The 20,841-nt window shown below is 38.1% G+C and overlaps 1 protein-coding gene across 1 annotated transcript in view; it reads right to left on the bottom strand.

Moving 5' to 3' along the window:
- The window catches only part of LOC145779640 (uncharacterized), a 40,469-nt gene that overhangs the window by 8,049 nt on the left and 11,579 nt on the right, over positions 1-20,841 (bottom strand). The window contains exons 9-17 of the mRNA XM_082591279.1: positions 20,233-20,309; positions 19,716-19,829; positions 19,352-19,466; positions 18,692-18,751; positions 18,362-18,460; positions 11,768-11,902; positions 10,344-10,472; positions 9,678-9,787; positions 999-1,080 (exon numbers count right to left, since the gene is read on the bottom strand). Of these exons, the coding sequence (XP_082447405.1) occupies positions 999-1,080; positions 9,678-9,787; positions 10,344-10,472; positions 11,768-11,902; positions 18,362-18,460; positions 18,692-18,751; positions 19,352-19,466; positions 19,716-19,829; positions 20,233-20,309 (921 nt within the window). The remainder of the gene's footprint in view (positions 1-998; positions 1,081-9,677; positions 9,788-10,343; positions 10,473-11,767; positions 11,903-18,361; positions 18,461-18,691; positions 18,752-19,351; positions 19,467-19,715; positions 19,830-20,232; positions 20,310-20,841) is intronic.

Below are 20,841 nucleotides of genomic sequence, written 5' to 3'. Positions count from 1 at the left end.
TATTCAAAAGTACTAACTTATAGACATTAAACATGATTTTTTTTTTGTAACATTTTCTTTTTTTTCTTTTTTCTTTATTTCTTAAATTTTTCTGAAGGTGTTGCGACCGTGCCAAATTTCTTTCAACTCAATAACTTACTTCGGTCACAAGCACGTTTTAACGTTCGCGTTTTGTCGCTTCTACCTTTGCTATGTTGACGTGTATTGTTTTTCATATGATGGTCAGAAATAAAAACAACTTAACTGAACTGACATGACGAATTTTAATTTAATAGTTCAAACATTTTATTTTTATTCCTTTCTGCACGATTTCAACGTTTAACGATGTAAAAACGGCAATTATAATTAGGCTACGGTACCCGATAATTCCCTTTCAAAAATAAAATTTCAAAAACTCGCCGAATAGGGCACTCGCCAAAAAAGGCTCTCGCCGAATAGAGAACTCGCCGAATCGGATTAGCCGAATCGGACTCGCCGAATAGTAGCAGACCCACACTGTACAGTAGGTGATGATGGTAGGTATTTTTGTCGTCTTATAAAGCCTGTGGTACCTTAACCCTGGCAGTTCCACATACTTGTAAAAGCTTTGAACCACGGACCCAGTCCATCCACTAAGTGTTGCCAATCAGACAACCGTCCTTGGTCAATCGCGCAGCCAAAGCGCGTCACGCTTGGTTGATCAATCTGATTCGTCGTTTGCAAAGTCGGGTACACTGAACCATAATCGCTACACCGCAGAGTGTGTGGAGCCCCCTTCACGATGCTCGAAACGACGCCTGTTCGATACTGCTCAAAGACGTGCGGCTTTAGCAAGACACTTAAAGACACGCTTGGATGTCGACACAAAGATCGGCCGGTCCATGTTATCTACATCTCTAACAACTGTGCGTGTGCCTGGATGCGACAAAAATAAAACAGTGTCAAAACGAAAAGAACGTTTTGACACTGTTTTGCGGTTTTGTCGGTCACAGAAAGCAAACGCGCTTTGCCATTCTCACCGTTGGAGGCATGTTGGTTGCAGACAAGTGCTTGCAAGTGTTCCTTGTCGGCGGTGAGCTTCGGCGCAGAGAGGCCACCAAGCTGTTGAGGAAAAGAAGTTTTGAATATTTCATTGGTTTGGTCGCTCTTTCACACAGGTGGATTTATCACACAATTAAAGTAATATATTTCGATGTCTAAAGGTTTCCAAAGCGGTTTTGTAAATCAGTTTTCAAAAAGAAAACCAAATGCTTCAGCCACAAAGCTAGGTCAATTAAAAAGGAATAACCTTGAAAATCGGTAATTATGTGATGGGAACGAAAGGGTTAAGGCAATATGCTAGTCCAATTAATATCCTATCCTTAGTGGGTTGCCTAAAACATCACCGTTTAAGCTCTGTGACCTGTTATCGAACAAGGAACATTTGTTCTTAATGATTTTGGTGGTTTTTCAACCCACCAACTCGCACTGGGCGTTGAAACGAGACGAAAAATCGAAGCTTTCTATTTGTTCAACACATCACATTATTTGCTTTGAAGATTGATGTTGATAACATCATTGTTCATTACTGCACTAGGTATTCTTTACGTCTCACCGCACCACATGGACGTGTACATCTTGAGTGATCTATCATTCGAGTGGTTCTGCTTTGCCCTACGTTTTTCGCATTTAAAAAGTGCATCATTCATTGCAAGTGCAATAATGTAAACTGTTAAATATATCATGTAAGCTGGCGTGTTCCAACTTGGGCTTAAAACTAAGATAACACACAGTTTCACGAAAAAAATTTGTTTCATGCAATTCATTGACACCATTGGCCATAAAGACGCCAATAATCAAACCTAACCTTAATTAGACATGCTACCAAAAGTATGGATTCTCTACTTTGTTACTCTGGTTCACCCTTGTCACAATTCTTTTCGGATCAAAGTTTGTGCACTAATTGCACAACATATTCTGCTGGGGGAGAATCCTTGATAGATAACTGTTCTCAAATTGGAAAAATTGAAACTTTTGCAACCAAAAAACACAACAACGCAAACAGTTTCCACTTACCAAGAGCGATATAACTTGACACAACCACCACAAACTAAACGTGAAACTACAAATGCAAGTTAAAGCAAAAACCTCATTCTCGAAAACTAACATCTAAATTTCGTTTATAGCCCGTCTCCAATGACGAAACGGGCTGTTCTATATCACGTTGCAACTCATAACTTCAGTATTTACTGTAGAGCATGCTGATTTATCACACGTTTGCTCAAATACAATTTCCAAACACATTGTTTCCCTTTGTGGTAAACTTCAGTGGATAAATAGGCTTATTTTGATTTGCTCAGAAAAAGCTTACTTTGGATTTTCATGTGCGTTGGTTTTGTATGTTGGTTCAACGTACATTTACGTTAAAACCGCGTAAAAATCAAATTCTCCTTTCTCAGGTGCATAAAACCTTTCCAGAAAGCTACTCTTCGAATTCCATACAAATAATAATCCACAGAGCACAATGGACGTTAAACAAATGGACGCTAAGCGACTCTTTCCAATAAGTTAAACAAACAAAGACTAACTTTGTTGCCCTGCAGTGGCTCAGAAGCACGTTTGGTCGCACAGCCACTCCTATGCTGAGCTACTACGCAAAGAATAAGATAAGTAAAAATTCGACTCTTTTGTGTTTATATTACAGCATTCCAGTGAAAACTTGTTGATGAAATCGTTTTGAATATTTCTGTTGCTGAAGCGAAAATATTGTAATTGCAGCTTTCACACTAAAAAAATACTCTTCGAAAACATGCGCCACAAATGAATGCTGCTTTCCAAAAATACACAAGTCCAGAGTGATTTGCTGGAATTGAATACATATCGGAGAATCAAACGAGAAGTGATCAAAACCATTTTTGCATTCTAAACGTAATACTTTAGCACGGTAAGACAAGTTACCACTCTTCATACGAGTTCAGGAAGCAGTTTTTACCTTTAAGATATTGAGATAAAGTGATTTTAACACTGCCAAAGAAAACAGATTGATTGTAGTAACTAATTAATTTTCTTAACCGTGGAGTCCAGTTTTCATGTTTCGAGTTTTGTTCTCTTTATTCTGATTCATGAAGCCTCCTCCCATGGTTTTGTTTTTCAAGATACGCATCATTCTACAGCTTTTGCCAAACCCAATGGATTGTTCTAATACTCAAAGTAAGAAAGGCTCTCTGCGAACTTAATCCTGGCAGTTTCGCATACTTGTATAGTCTTTGAACCACTGACGCAGGCCCGGTTAATGAGTTAATTACTTATTATAAAGTTTAAACTTGTTGTTTAAGTGCTTAGGTAACAGTTCATACTTTTTCAACAAAACACAAAATACAATCAAGAACAAATCAAATATTCGCAAAAAATCTCGTGAAACTTTGCGCTCAGACTTACTTCACAATCATCAGTGGTAAGGGACGTCTTTCTGCAACAAATACACGACTTCTTCCTGCAAGTTGATGCACCTAACCCCATTGGGTCTGCTACTATTCGGCGAGTCCGATTCGGCGAGTCCGATTCGACTAGTCCGATTCGGCGAGTTCCCTATTCGGCGAGAGCCCTTTTCGGCGAGTGCCCTATTCGGCGAGTTTTTGAAATTTTTGAAAGGAAATTATCGGGTACGTAGCCTAATTATAATTGGCGTTTTTACATCGTTTTAACGTCGCTAAACGTTGAAATCGTGCAGAAAGGAATAAAAATAAAATGTTTGAACTATGATATTAAATTAAAATTCGTCATGTCAGTTCGTTTGTTTTTATTTCTGACCATCATATGAAAAACAATACACGTCAACATAGCAAAGGTAGAAGCGACAAAACGCGAACGTTAAAACGTGCTTGAATTCGTCATGTCAGTTCAGTTGTTTTTCTTTCTGATCATGATATCAAAAACAATACACGTCAACATAGCAAAGGTGTAGAAAAAGGTAGAAGCGACAAAACGCGAACGTTAAAACGTGCTTGTGACCGAAGTAAGTTATTCAGTTGAAAGAAATTTGGCACGGTCGCAACACTTTCAGAAAAATTTAAGATATGAAGGAAAAATAAAACAAAGAAAATGTTACAAAAAAAAAATAAAATAGATCATGTTTATGTCTATAAGTTAGTACTTTTGAATAGTTAAAATGATTAGTTTGGACCAACAAATGTGTGGCCTACAGCTTGGATTGAAAGGAAATTATCGGGTACCGTAGCCTAGTTATCCCAACCAGCAAAAAATTGTTCCAAAAACACAGTTCATTTTTACATTGTAGTAACAGAATGAAAAGGCTAAACAAATGTGTGGCCTATCGTGTTAACGTCGCTAAACGTTGAAATCGTGTAGAAAAGGGAGCTTTTGCTGACTAGGATACTTTGAAACTGAGAAACATTCACAGAAACTCTACGATTTGTTCCAAGAACCCATTTAGCATAACATTTCATTTGTACATTGATTCAACGTCTGAATACATTATCTTAAAAATGCAACGTATCGTAGGGCTTCTGTGAATGTTTCTCAGTTTCAACGTATCCTAGTCAGCAAAAGCACCCTTTTCTACACGATTTCAACGTTTAGCGACGTTAAAACGATAGGCCACACATTTGGTTAGCCTTTTCATTCTGTTACTACAATGTAAAAATGAACTGTTAGGCTAACTGGGTTCTTGGAACAAATTTTTGCTGGTTGGGATAACTAGGCTACGGTAGCCTACCCGATAATTTCCTTTCAATCTAAGCTGTAGGAGTGTAGGTCACACATTTGTTGATCCAAACTAATCATTTTAACCATAGGCGCCTACGCCGTGGGGGCCAGGCCCCCACGCATATTTCCGCGTGGGAGCAACTTTTTATGCTGCATTGATAGTTTTGATACATAAAACAATACATGAACTAGCGATCGGCAGCAGGAAAACATTTTTAAATGCAAACCGCAACAGCTTCGCAGTAAATAATCACTAGAACGAGTAGCGATGCTACAAATCCCACCCCAGACAAAAAATCGGTCATTTTTACGTTGATTTAACGTCTGCAGACGTTGAATCAATGTAAAAATGACTGATTTTGCTGCCTGTGACATAGCAAAAATCTACCATTTTGCGTCGATTCAATGTCATCAGATGTTGAATGCACCCAAAAACAACATAATTTGCTACGTTGACGCAGCGTGCGTTTAACATAATGCGCTTGCAAACAGCCTCGCTGTCGCTTTCAAAAGTTGAAACCTCTACAGAGAATTGTCGCGGCAGTGAATCGGTTGCTTTGAAAATGAACTTGAAGTCTCGGCCCGAGGTTACCACTAACCAACGTAACAAGGGCTGGTATAAACCGCACTGCCCACAGTCGCACAAGCGGCATAATCAACACAACAACGGCCTCGCGCAAACTGCATGGCGCACACACGTCCGTTGCCATAGAAACCCGATCAAAGGCGGGGAGTATGCGCATCTTTTGTTTCATTTGCAACACGAAAACGGGCGTATTACAGCGAATTGGAACTTGAAAGCTGGTCAGCCATAAGTTGCGATATTGTAGTGAAAAGGAAGCAATATCAAGTCGAAAACTTAATCAAACGTCTCTCTGTAACTATTTTTCAAGGGCTGTTTACGAATGTCAGCAACTTTTAAATTTATTAAAGGTGACGTGCTGTTGTATTGCTGTAAACATGAATGATTTTGCTTTCAACAGGTATATTTTCAAGCATATGATCAAATTAGTATTTTCATTCCATTTACAGTATACCTTTTAGTAAACCTTTTCGTCTCTTGTTTCATGCTAATAAATCTAGTTCGTTGCTAAACTTTATGTTGCGCTTAGCTTAAAGAGTCGCAATCCATCAACCGCTAGCCAACGCAGACGCATAGCATGTGTTTTGGTCGAGCTTTGTTTATAATAATTAACGGTAGGTCGAACGTAGCGATAACTCCGAGCAGTGTTGCCAGATTTTTTGAAAAAAAAGAGCCCAAAAATGTGCCAAAGTGATTTAAAAGTAGCCCAATTTGCCGTCGCGACGTCGACGATCGAGCGACGAAGGCGCAAGCTTTCTAGGGGGGTTTTGGAGCATGCCCCCAAAAGTCATGGACAAAGCAACATCTTTGTCCATCATGCTGATTTTTTTTTTTGCGATTGCTGATTGTGTAGATACAAAATGCATACACTGTTACAACATACAAGAAGTAGAATGGTCAATATTGAATCAAGCATTGTTCAATAGAAAAAACTTAGACGGGACAATGCTATACAGACTTCGAACAAATTCCTATTTTCAAATTCAAGATACAATGGTTCCATAGTAGATGCTAACGCATAGCATAAGTCCGTCAACTCAGATGAACTACTAAGAACCAAGACCGACAAAATTCTATCATCAACTGCTGAAGCTTCATTTTCATAAATAGAGCTGTCATACTTCAGCACTGATGACCGGGGATCAAACAGCATTTTTCAATTGTTGCAGCAGAGTTCTGATCCTCAAAATCGCTGACAAAAGTTGAAGTCCCATACGATTTCGTAGTTTAGTTTTGATTGCAGAAGCTCTCGAAAAGGTTCGCTCAACCAATGCATTGCTGATTGGTATAGCCTACATTGTTAGTGCCAATTGAGCAACTTTTCTAAATTTATACTCCCCTGCACTGCAGCATTTCTAAACTCGTACACCTTGGTACAAAAAGTAGCCTACAAGCTATCATTGTTTATTCATCATACAAGGAAGACCAGTTTACATTCATTAAATTTCTCCACTGACATTCAATTTTTCCAACTTTAATTTATAGCTTAGACACCAATAAAAGCTTCAAAAATTATGGCACTAAACCAAGATCATAACTATAATTTCCGATATTCGATACAAGTGCAATTTCGCTTTCGCCACTCCCCAGTCAGTCCTTCCATTTTCGCGGATGAAAATGAATACAGCATTGCTGTAACAACAGTCAAAGCTGCTCATGGTCAGCGGTAAAATCAATCCTCATGCCGAATCATAAAAATAACGTCATTTTTTCCGTATTAAACCGAAACTTTACCAACATTTTCAAAGGCTCGTCGGATTCTACCAATTATTTATTTCTGCCAACTCAAACTTCACTGCCAAACAACTTAAAATTCTGCCAAATTTAAGCGCCGTATCGCGCCAAATAAGAGACTGAAAGTAGCCCAAAAAAGCGCAAGTCGCAAACCAACATTTTTTGGCGCCAAGCCCAACTAAAAGTAGCCCAATTGCAGATAAATCGCCCAATCTGACAACACTGACTCCGAGTGTGGCAATAAAAGCAATCCTAGTGTGACGACATACAGTAATTACGTCATCCATCTGCGTGACATTTCGCTGAATTTACGTTGCTGCTGATGAAACACGCTTTCGCCCCCACGGCCAAAAAAATAGTTAGGCGCCTATGATTTTAACTATTCAAAAGTACTAACTAATAGACATAAACATTATTTTTTTTGTAACATTTTCTTTGTTTTATTTTTCCTTCATATCTTAAATTTTTCTGAAGGTGATGCAACCTTGCCAAATTTCTTTCAACTCAATAACTTACTTCGGTCACAAGCACGTTTTAACGTTCGCGTTTTGTCGCTTTTACCTTTTTCTACACCTTTGCTATGTTGACGTGAATTGTTTTTGATATCATGATCAGAAAGATAAACAACTGAACTGACATGACGAATTCAAGCACGTTTTAACGTTCGCGTTTTGTCGCTTCTACCTTTGCTATGTTGACGTTTATTGTTTTTGATATGATGGTCAAAAATAAAAATAACTGAACTGACATGACGAATTCAAGCACGTTTTAACGTTCGCGTTTTGTCGCTTCTACCTTTGCTATGTTGACGTGTATTGTTTTTTATATGATGGTCAAAAATAAAAATAACTGAACTGACATGACGAATTTTAATTTAATAGTTCAAACATTTTATTTTTATTCCTTTCTGCACGATTTCAACGTTTAGCGACGTTAAAACGATGTAAAAACGGCAATTGCAATTAGGCTAGGGTACCCGATAATTTCCTTTTAAAAATTTCAAAAACTCGCCGAATAGGGCACTCGCCGAAAAAGGCTCTCGCCGAATAGGGAACTCGCCGAATCGGACTAGTCGAATCGGACTCGCCGAATCGGACTCGCCGAAACGGGCCATTCCGAACCCCATTAGGCTGTAACTTATACAGCTTCAAAAATTGAATGAGACTATTCACCATTTAACGCAATAACGCCACAAAGCTTTATTTACAAATTGCCATGTTGACTTCAAAAGCATTACTTTGTTTAGTGATCGTTGGATTCTTCCCGTAACAAAACTAATTAACGAAGCAATTTAAAGCAGATCCGTTTGCAAGCTCAATGCTTCTCCACTGATTGAATGCTACATTTGCAACATGGCTACCACCGAACATCCGATTGACTGATGAAGAATGTTTGACAACAAAAATCTAACAGAAAATAGGCATTTTTAATAAACCAACCAGAGATCGTATGAAAATTATCTTGGAAACCTTAAAACCAGCAAGTTGGAAAAACACTGCACTCAACTGCTTCATAATAGCAAAAGGGCCTTTGCTTGCAATACACATAGCTATAAATAAACAAACTAAAAAAAAGTCAATTGCACCCATACGACAGACAGTCAAAATGTTTTACCAGTCATGGGTGGCAAATGAAACCCATCTCGTTGTACAATGTACAACACGAAATTTTTTACATTATTTTAACATCTTGAATAAGCTACATCTTCATAAAAATGTCAAACTCACAGCAAGTCTGCGTCACGTCATACTATTGCTAGTGCAATCTGCCACAGTGTCAAAGTTTTGGAATACAACAATTTTACTGATAATAGCTTTTCAGAGAGAGATATATCTTAACGTTGCTTGTACGCTTTCAGACGTAAAAATTATCAAGCTTTAGAATGGTTGTATTGTAAGCCACTTTAGCCAGCTCAAATAATCGTATCCGTAAGTGCTCATAAAATGGTTAATGTTTACCAGTACAAGAAATAGGGTTTGGACCCACACAGCAAACTCGGTCATTTTTACATTTATAGACGTTGAATCAATGTAAAAATGACTGATTTGGCTGTCTGGGGATCCAGGAAAAAAAGTGGAATCATGACATTATCACGTTTAGTTTACATTGACAAACGTTAAACAAACCAAAAATATACCACTTTTTGTGAATGGGGAGTTCGCTATAATCTGTTTGCATTGGCAAACATGAAAATATGATTCGAAAATGTTTTCATGAGATTAGATTGTTGCTTCAATCGAATAATTGCAATTAAACGGTAAAATAGCATTGAATAATCGTCAGCGTGGTCAGAACTTCATTGCTTTGGTTTTTTAAACAGTGTTTTTGCTTCTTCATGAGGTTTGACTGTCAAACCAATTTTAGGTGAACAACGAAATGGCAAAATGTGTAGCAGCTTTAAAACAACAAGTGTAGAAACTGAAAAACTCTTTTTGAGACAATTCCGTTTTGGAAGATATATAGTACGTACATATTTCGTTTTAACACACCTAGAAATATTTACGTTATTTCGCAAAAGCTCACAAACCAGAAATAGAAATTTATGCTAGACTTCCAGGGAGGCTAAAAACAAAGTGGCTAAACCTTGGTCTAATGACCGATGTTCTTGACTAGCATTGAACCGGTCTCTTTTCGAAGACTTAATGAGAACTCTAAAACAAAATGTAAATGCTCTCACCCTGTTGACCACGTAGTCTAGTAATGTAGATAGTGCCACCACTGACTGAGAGTGCAGGTCGCCCGCATTCTGTGGGTCTTTCTCGGTTCTCTTCAGTAAAGCTGAAGATTCTGTTGCAACAATCAAAAAAATTACTTCAGCTGGACTTACCAGGGTGTTGACTGTTGAGCTTTGATAATTTTCTGGAAAAAAACTGACAAAGAAATTTCGACGGAAAAAGTGTGATTGAAGTAAGGGATCTCCCCAATTTGCGATTCTGCCTATCCAATGCGATCAACTTTCCAGCGGCTCCAATGGATTTTATAATAAAGTCGACTTAAATATTGCTCGACATAATATTTTGCTCTTTTTTACAAAAAATAATTAAAGGAATTCGCCTTGATTGGCTTTCGTGTTTAAAAACAGAATTGCAAAATTAAACAAATTGACATAACAAGAGCATTTTCTATAGTCAACATGAGACCAGCTTGTGCATGATTACAATTGAAACAGCTCAATCCGGATAGGACCAGTTTGAGCTATGACGTTGCTAGGGTTTGTGAGTGCAAGTTTAAAAAACTATAATGCTAGAAAGTCCAAAATTTCAGAGAACTTAAACAGCCGTACATGGAATAACCACAACAACGCGTATTCCGACGTTAAATCAACGTAAATGTTGTCACTCGCCTTGTTTCTTCGCCGCTGATGATCTGCCACTTGAGCCACGTGATTTGGTGAGGCCGACTCGTCCACTATTGGTATCGGATGAAACACCGGTGGATGCGGATTGGGACGTCCGAGATGGAATTGAAGATGCTAAGGAGAAGAGGACAAACAAATGGTGGATCAAAAAAGAGAAAAAAGAACTGAAACTCTGAAACACTGTATAAGGCAAAATAAAACTGCTTTTTTTAAAATTGAAACAAAAAATATAAAGCAGCAAAAAAAAAACTTGCAATCACTTTGCACCATTAAACTAAAGAAAGCAACACCTGTGAAAACCACAGCAAATATTGAAGTAAAATAACGAGAGTCGTCTTTTTTTGACCAAACAAAATAAAAACCATAACATCCAGGAGCAAGACAATATATTTCTTCTAGTTGCGTATTTACCTGTTCTGAAACTGTCTACTACACTCTACAGTGCACACTGCTAGGAATCACATGCCAGTATTAAGCACAACAAAACATTAAAAACATCAATATGGTAACAAACACACATTACTGCACACCAGCCGAGAGAGATTCCATCAATTACCATCGGTGGCATACGTAAACCTCATAACGTGACTAACTTTAGCGGGTAGTAAGTAAGCTTATGCAAAGATTAGCCGCAAACCATGAACCTGCTACCGTTTCACTGCGGTGCATTCTAATGTGGCAATTTGTCGCCCTAATTTCACATCCAACAAGTAACACACAAGTTACAGTGTAGAAGTAGAGCGTTAGAACGACCAAAAAACATTGCTGCTGCACACAGTACAAGCATCCCCCAAACTAAAAAACATTAAAATAGGTTAAAAACCCGTGAAGGAAAAACCGGACTTGGCGATTTTCCACGTTCTTTGTGTTTAACATGCTACCATAAAACGATTTTCAATAAAATTTTGCCCCATTGCGGTCTGATCAGCATTCCGCGCGAGTGCTTTTGTCAGAGCTTTCAAAACTAGAATGGGCGTGAGCAGCGAAGCGTGCGACTGTACAGTCTACGTCACTATAGGCGAGCAATCAGTTGATCGCCCAACAGTTGTTACTGCGGGCGATTTGACTGTAGGCTATGTATGTATGTACATCAAAACAGCAGATTTCAACATCAAAATATCAGACAGTTTGCTCAAAACATCAGATCTGATGTTAGTGTTAACGTGGCTTTTGTTAGTGCTGTCGATAGTGACGTATTCTCGAGCAGTGTTTGCACTTTTTGGTCATTTTGAAAAAAAATAAAATTAAATGAAACATTGAACTTTGGGCCTTGCCAGTGCCATTGAAAACAATTTTTTTTCGGTAATTCTTTTTGAAATGTATTCTTGAATGTTCAGTTTACGCATTTTAATGCTTAATTCCCGTTTGATGATTTCATTTACTATGCCTTTAATGCCGCTGTGTCGTACCTTGGGATTTCTGGAGTCTTGAGCTCGGTCTTGACCCTAATGACGCAACTCGTGACGCAAGTTGACCGTTGCTGCGTAACGTTGACGTCGACGTGGAAGATTTCGTCAAAGCAATGTCGGATTTCGAAGCTTGGCCTTTTGAAAACAGAAAACATTGAGTACAATAAATTTATAAATAGACTATAGAATAGACTAAATTTGAGTGGGAAATATTGTAATGAAATATATTGTAAATATTGTATTGTAATGTAATACTATAAACACATGATAAGCAACAAAATAATTCAGTTAAATATCTTTAGAAGTATGTGGCTAGTTTCATTAAGAGAGCAAACGCGCTAAAAGCGTTCGAATTTGCACTATTGTTAGCTTTCAGCTCGGAAAATCAGTCCAAGAAAAACAAATAAAAAATGAATAAAAAATATTCAAGCAACAGAAATCATCTTTTTTACTGTTAGTGTAAATTTATGCAAAAAAGAAGAACAAAAAAACACTTTATGTAAAGCACTACTACATTTTTATGAACAATTGCAATGCAAAAGATTGCAACAGTAACTGTAAAACATAACAACTGTTGTTATGTTTTACAGAGTTGAATTGTTATTTAAGATATGGCAGATGGAAAGGCAACATGGAAATAAATAAACAGTAAACACTTACCACCAGAAAACGACTCATAATGCATGATAAGCTCGTATGTGCGGCTGTAATGCATATTGGCTGACTAATCTTACCTAATACGACAATATTGAGAGGTTGAGAGGGCTAAGTAATTAACAGTTTACAACTTATAGAAGTAGAGCTTTGCTGCTCGCAATGCAGAAAGACTAAAACCGCTACCTATGCAAAATTGTTAAGGTAATGTCGCGATATCTTCTATCCGAAAACCTATATCGTACAATATCATTTACAGCATGCCTTTTGCAGAAGATGTCACAAGCTACAAGATGCTAGTAAACGTGGCTGCCTCGCTGCTCTATTTATAAACGAACACTGCAGACATCTGACAAACTATCTTCAACCTGCACAAATCTAACTCACATGAAAATTTCACTGAATATACAGTAGTTTTAAAGTCAAACTGGCATAGAGATATTACAGAATTACCATGCGTTATTATTAGCCATGGTTCAAGTGTCCACAAACTAAACATTGAGAACTTGTACCAAATTTCTGTTGATTTTATGTCGCTGTACATCAATTAAATATGAAAAGTTTATAGAGTTTTACGAAGTGGAAACATTGTATTTGTCCAAACGTTGTCTGTACTATTCTCACATAAGTATTTGCCTGTAATATACGTCTGGCAACGTTTAATCAACGTAAAAACCATGGATCTTGTAAAACAATCTTACATGACTACACCTTTTCACTACCGTGCTTCAACACTGCGACGCAATACGTTTAAATACCCATCAACCAAGCACTACATCTGGACAGCTAGTAACTACATAGAAAAGAAAGCCAGGGCATAACCACAAAGCAAAAATGAGAGCAAATATAGCTATTTATTGTCCAAGTTCCCTGCTTTTGTTTGGCTTCCTATTCAACAAGACCAAGATCTCTACAATGGATTAGAGGTGGATTTTACCATTCCCCTAATGCCTTAACAAAACAAAGACAAAAGTTGTATTTTATTAAAGTCCACATTGGGCATTATAAAGACGCTAAAAAACGTTATGTTTTTAATGTCACCTGACATTGAATGACGAAAAAAACTAAAATAAAATCCACTTGAGCGAGATGTGGGATATTCCGGTTTAAAAGCCGACGAACGAGGTCAGGAAAACAACAAGAACCAATCACAACAAACACAGGGTCTTCGAATTTATGACGTTTAAATTTCTCCAAGGTTAAGATGGATTTATTCAAAAAGCCATTTAATGCCAAATTTACAAACAAATTTTCTAACTAGGCTCATCACTACACTGATTGCAAACACAATTACGCTCGCATTTACAACGCTTTCATTGGCTCGTAGCTAAAACAGCCATAGTTCTTCAGTGTTGGTGTGTTGTGTCTGGGATTGAGAATCTTCTTTCTGATAAGTAAAACTTATCTCAAAACTTGTAAATCACCGTCTTCATAACTAGACAGCAGTAAAAACTGATAACGCTGCAACCAAAATGAAATTTCCTTTATCAGCAAGTTGTTGAAATCTTTTTCTTTCTATGAATAAATGGAACAAATTTTTTTTATCAAAATATTCAGTGAAAACACATACCAGTGTTAGCTCTTACTTTTCAGCAAATCCCGGCTCCTCCAATAGATCTCATTTAACCTCTCCAACTTGTCCATGAGTTCAACAAGAAATTTTAGGTTAGAAGTGTTTGCAAAATAAATAACTGTCTAGTGATGGCTCCGCCAGCTAGCACATCAGTCTGTTTTTACATCATAAAACAGACTAATTGCTGCCAAACAAAGTCATGATTACATGATCATCGAAAGTTGCAGTAAAAAGATTACAGTAACAAACCAAAGCATGTAGTCACTGTAGTGACTTCAATCGGTGCCAAGTACTTCGCCAAAGACACAGCCTGTCTTGACCAGTGTCGAATCGGTGCCTTTTTAAGCGCCGTACCAGTGCTCTCACCAATCGGCTATGCAGTAAACTGTTAAATAAAACTTTTTCAATTGGATTTAACAGTTTAGGCCTCTTGCATAGCCAAGAGGCGAAAGACCTGGTACTTGAAATGGCACCGATTCGACACCGCTCAAGTGCATGATGTGTCTTGGGAAAAATACTTAAAGGCATGCCTGAAGGTGAACACGAAAATTGGCTTTCTTATTTTCTCTAAACCCTAATCTAAATCTTCCATCGCCGAGCATAGAGCCTGCATACGACAAAAAATGCACTCATGTTTAATTGCTTAACATAAAACTAAGTGTACCACATTCTGCACCTACAAGAAAATTAAAATGTGTTTGTCCTGTCTGATCAGATTAAACATTGAACTGAAACAGCCCTTCACTGCAGTCTAGCTGTACCTCAAAGCAGTGGGGGTTTTAGGGTAGGAACAAGCCTTGTATGAGACTCGAATGACAAAATACTACATGAATTGATAAAGCAGAACGGGAAAAACGGTGTACGCGCTTCTCAAACGTCAATTCTGTAGTCCCATTGTGGACTTCTTGATGGGTAATCAATCCATAGAGCAGGACCGTTACTCAACTAATGTTAATAAAGATCCAGTGTGACAACTGAATGCTTTTAGCGGTCCAGTGAATAAATTATTTCATACGCAACCACGAAAGTTAAAGTATCAATGATAGTAACGAACCATTTTTTTTAGGGAAAATGTAACTCCTCTAAGATTTTTGACAAAGTGTTAGGGGGCCTCGCCCCCCAGCTACAAGGATAATCATAGAAATAGCTTTCTTCCAGTAGAAATCTGTTTAAAGTGGCCCAGAAACGTGGCAATGAGGTTATTCTTCAGAAAGCCCGAGGTCCACTTTCAACACTCAGAAGGTCCGGATTCGGACCGCGGTCCGCCAGTTGAGTAGCCCTGCCATAGAGTATCTACCACAGGCAGGTAGTTTACTTATAATTTGTTTCACGACCTCAAAACTTAGGGCCAAAACTACACTTTTCCAACTCATTTGAGGGTTGCTACCTATAGCTTGAGAAGCCCTTTGCAGACGTGAAATTAAATTGTTTACATGCTCTAACGCTAAAATTTGATCATCCCTCAAGCAATAACCATCCTGATGGTCAACTGTCAACTCTTAATATTTCTATTGTCGTGTCTCAGTAAAAACTGCCATTTTACATTATTTTAATGTTACCAGACACTAAAACGATGCATAAATGGCAAAATTTAACGTGTTCTTCTGACAGCGAACTCAAAAGCCATTGATCGATGACAGAGGCAACTCGGCCTGAACCCAATGCATCCAACATCGCACTTCGCTGCGACAGCTAGCTTACCCAGCATGAAATATTTATGGGAAGGACATTATGTGGAAACAACCGTTTGATAAACTGATGATTTCTACATACCAAGGGGTCTTTCATTGATTGCTATTTGAACTTGTTTTGTTTCGGCAATAGAAAGCGAAAACTGAATCTACTTTTAGTGTAGAAAGCGGCAAGGTAATAAAATAATGAACCTTACTGATAGAAACTGACACAGCACATATCAGAGTGGAAAACTCCGGTGGTGAAAGAACGTTTTACAACAAAAACTTACAAACAAAATTTTTTTAAATGTATTAAATGTACGTAAGACGTGTCAACTATGTTTCACCGGCAGAGTTTAAGACATTGAACAATGAAAAATGAACATTAAGCTCCACGTTCATAGACATCTCTATAGCTCCACAAGAATGAAGATTTAACATCAGTGGTTGAAAATGACACCAGTACTGTATTAAAAAAACGAATTCGTTTCAACGAAAACGTTTAATAAAACTTATCGCCTCACAGTGTTGTCATCACAAAAACATGTTCTTGCTCATTGATTAATTATTATTATTGGCGACAAACTTTCTTTTGTGCGATAATTGGTGAAGATCTAATATCTTTTAGAACCTTTTTAATGATTTAGCTCACCTACTGTGGGGGATCGGCAGTCCAGGAGATTTCTCAAGCAAGTGCACATGCTACATTCACTAGGCGGAGAAGTTCCCATTGCTTAGTGAGGGCAACTACAATCACAGCACGACTAACACGCTCTTTCTATATTCATACCACGATAGCTAGAGCTAAACAATCAATAAAAAGGGCATTTACCATTTACCAATAATAAATGCCCATTTACCATACCAACGGTAAATGCCCATTTACCATTCTATAACGCAGCCAGCAAATCAGTCCTTTTACATTGATTCGTCTGCAGACGTCAAATCAACGTAAAAAAAATCTGGTTTGCCGGCTGGGAAGATGAAGGTTCCCTTACTTCTCTGTTCTCCAGTAAATGACTAAACTAATCAATTTTCAATAACCCTAAGCATCCATTTGCAAAGACAGGCCGGCTCCTTGCATAGCAATGACTATCGAGAACGCAAACGGTTGAAGAAAAACAGAAACTCTCTTTAAACCTTGTCACCTCAACAGTAAAAGCAGTGGTTCTCAAATACGGAACCAGAAACACTTTCACAAGGAGATTAGCGAATTCGCACAGGTTAAGAAAGTAAAAGCTTCATTCGCCACCCACACGTCCAAGCTTGTGTGGTTTATAAAAAGTAATAATATGTGTATATTGTGTACCTTATGGCAAAGCATGCGCTTAAAATATTGATGCATACAAATCGGCTTAGCAGGACATTTAATTTCCTTTATTGCATCTGTGTTGAAATGTGTGTTCGCAGCCATTGTGCACTGTGCAGTGCCAGAAGGCTAAATCAAATTGTTGTTGCAGGCTACTTAGCGTACGTCTTTGTGTCAAAACTCTCTGCTGCCTAGCTGAAAGGTGAGAGCTTTGGCACAACAATCGAAAGGGCGCCCGTTCGACACCGCTCAAGAGCATGCGGCTGTGTCTTTGGCAGGACACTTAAAGGCATGCCTGAAGGTGAAAACGAAGATTGGCTTCCTTGTCTTTCAATCCATTTAATAGCACAAGATGTAAGCCTGATTACGACAAAAAGCACAACCCTTGCCGAATGCTGAAGACCAGTCGGTCATGCGACCTCTGTTGCTCTGGGAAAAATAAAACTTTACTTGATGACATCATAGAGAGCAGTTACGCTGTACAATGTCGTGGGAGCTTTAAGCTAATAGTTGCTTTGCCTGAACGGGCAACCAAACAACTTCTCTAAATGAACGTGTCCCACAGTTTGGATGAAATATGCATGGCACAAGAATAATTTTATTCCTCACTTGAAGCATACATTATTTTCATACTGATAACACGTCCGGAAAGTATCAATTTTGAACGCTCAGCAAACAACACTTTTATATCAAGGATCAACAACCAGAATGAATTTTCACTTCTCAAAACAACAACAGGATTCTTCAGGTGAAGAAGGCTTTAAAAGACTTCAAGTGTTTGTTTTATTTTCACTACTGGCAAGTGTGAATCGAAAAAACTACCAGCTACAATGCACGATATACCAAAACGCTGTCTGAACGTTGGGATGCGTCAAAATCTCAAGGCTTTAGAACACTGATAGATATTTTGAGTAGCCTATTGCCATAAGGTTCTCTGAAGTGGACATTTTTTTATATTGATTCAACGTCTGCAAATTTATACAGAAATACAAATATTTGCTTTTGCACGCCCATGACAAGGCCCAGGAGGTAAGACATAGTATGCTGGAACATATGTAATATTGAACCATAGGCATACGAAGCCGAGCAACGTTATCAAGTTTAACATATTAAAGAACAATTAAATATCGAACGTTTTCGACAGCACGAGATGTCCTCTTCAGGAATAATATACATAGAACTTAACTACATCTGAATAAAATACAATGGTTAACTAAATCTATAAACAGGAAAAAACAAAAACTGCACAGTACTTCTGACTAGCTCAAACTCAACGATATGTAATATTATATCCAAAATATTATCAAGTGGTATTTCCCTGTAAAAGCTTCGAAAACTAATTTGTTGCAAGCATTCATGTTTAAAATTCTTTAAAATAAACTCACCATTTCGCTTTGGACTTTCTAGCTTCCGCTTGCCATGCGAGATTTGACCGCTAGTAGGCGCTGTTGAGTTGGTACTTCGAGGAGATGGTGGTTTTTTCGCTAAATGTAAAGATGCATGTTGGTAGGCTTACATACAACTTGTCGATGTTCCATAGAGTGCAAATAATTCTATAAACGCTTCTTCCAAAAACTCTAACAACTGTGGTTGATCAGATCAGGTTACGTTGGTTAAACGTTTGCAGACGATTAACCAACGCAAAGCAGCCTGATTTGCTCAGGAGAGATTACTTTGAAAACTACAATAAAAGAGCTACATAACAGCGCCACTACCTGGAGAAGTGTGAGGACGAGGCTTAGCGGTGGATGGCGGTAGCAAGGATTTTCTTGGCACTGCGATAAAGCAAGAAATTCAACACAACAAAGAATAGAAACTTTGGACACATAACATAGCTGCTTAAAAAAATCCCGGGCCTTTCGCAAACGTAAAAATTATACGCAACTGAAATTAGTAACGTGGTTACACGCGAGGCGCAATGAACGCTACGAAAATTAATTGATAAAGTTTATAAACGACATATAAAATCATCTAGGCTACATTAAGTTCCTTCCTCGTATTGAGGGTTGGATAGCCTACAATGCGCCATTGTTCTCGACCATAAGCAGTTTGTACTGCACTTTTATAACTTAATTTTGTCCATTTAGTGATGTTTGATGTCCAAATCATTCTTGGTCTGCCTTTGTTTCTTCTACCGTTTATAATATAAAGTTTCTCATATCGTTTGTTTCATTTACCGTATCTAAAATTAGTACAAATAAAAAAGGCTCTATGTAACTTTCTTGATACAAAACAAAACAGTCAAAACCAACACTTAACAAACAAATTATTTCTCAGATTAAGGTGGTTTGTTTGACAAACTTATTCAAATAAAATTACAACTACTCCCAGACAGCATATCTGTGATTTGCTGTCTGGGACTGTGACTAGCTTACCTGGGATGTTCTTCCGCAATTGTGTCTTCCTCAATGCACTGACACCGGTGGGAGGCTTCATGGTGGCAGCATTCTCATCCTGCACTTCTGTGTCCAGCTTTGTTGGAGATCTCGCCTGGTGGAGGGGGAGGACACAGATTTACATCTTGTTTCAAGGTTGTTTATCGATTTGAAGCGTTCAATTATGTAGAAGTTAACTCAAGAAAAGTCTTGTACGGTTTTCATTAAACCGATGTCCAATAACGTTAAACAAACGCAGCACGGTTAAGTTCGTTTGACAAGCAGAAGAGCAACTCAATAATACAAGTTAACTATTCCTGATATCAAGTAGAACTGGCATCAAGAGTTCCATTGACAAAAGTACCTGAATCCTTGACAAAGCAGCTGCGTTCATCCTCGGAGTCTGGAGCTTACTGACTCTCTTCTGAGTCTGAGAGGATGTAGAAGATGTCTTCAAGCGGGAATTGCCTGTGTTGTTCTGTGGTAAAGAAGTAAACAAACTTAATAACAAAAGCTGAAACGTTTAGTTGATTGCGCAGTGGTTTTCAACTTGAATACCATGGGTCCATTGGGAGTTCCGCGAAAAGGTTTCAAAGGGTCCGTGAAAGCGTGAGAAACGAAATCTGTTAGTTTACATCATTGATAGTTTATGCCATGTAGCTTATATGCACTTGTTCCAAGTTTTTTTCGATGGTTGTTGAAATGTAGCATTTCATATTTGAGCATGTTTTAAATTCAATTGGATTACAATATTTCATTTAACCGCAACGATTTCATGCACATAAAGCAGTAAAGCACGTAGCTCTGCCGATACACGGCAGAGCTACCTGTTTCCGTTGTGAAACGCACATTAGCAAGGTACATAGCGCTGAAAAACTCACCAGCGCCGACAGTGGTTTTCTTAGTTTGCTTTTTGTCTTGGTCCCGCTGTTCGACTGCTTCGAGACTGCACTGGAATCTACAGCATGAGTATCAAACATGTTCAATGTAATAAGCTTAAAAATAACGAACATAAAATATCATAGCGTTCGGAAAAAAATCAATTGTACGAATCGTATTCTACTTTTTTATTTGGCCTATGTACTGAACTTGAAGCTAATATTGGATAGATCTAACAAAATAAAAATTCGATTTCCACAAATCTAACGTAAAACCGATGTAACTTGACATTTCTTTAGACAAGTAGTTAAGCTAAAACGCCATGAAAGACGCCGGTCAAGAAAGTGCATGAATGACTTGTTTATTTTACAGGTTGCTTTAACACAGTGGTTCCCAACCTCGGGGTAAATTACCCCCTGGGAGTAATATGCAATACTTTGGGGGGGGGGGGGGGGTAACGCGGCACCACTATCACGCTAAAAAATAAATGTTGTTCTCCATTACGAGCGATCATCGCAAAAAACAATTTTCACCTGAAGTGCGAGCTGCAGTAACAAACAACGGTTGCCACCAGTGGCAGCTCATACAAAAGGTTGCAAAGGCTTTTGTTT

The sequence above is a fragment of the Aplidium turbinatum genome, chromosome 1 (assembly GCF_918807975.1).
Source record: "Aplidium turbinatum chromosome 1, kaAplTurb1.1, whole genome shotgun sequence".
In the NCBI taxonomy this organism is placed as follows: domain Eukaryota; kingdom Metazoa; phylum Chordata; class Ascidiacea; order Aplousobranchia; family Polyclinidae; genus Aplidium; species Aplidium turbinatum.
Note: the sequence above shows the minus strand (reverse complement) of the source record. Positions and strands in the feature narration are given on the sequence as shown.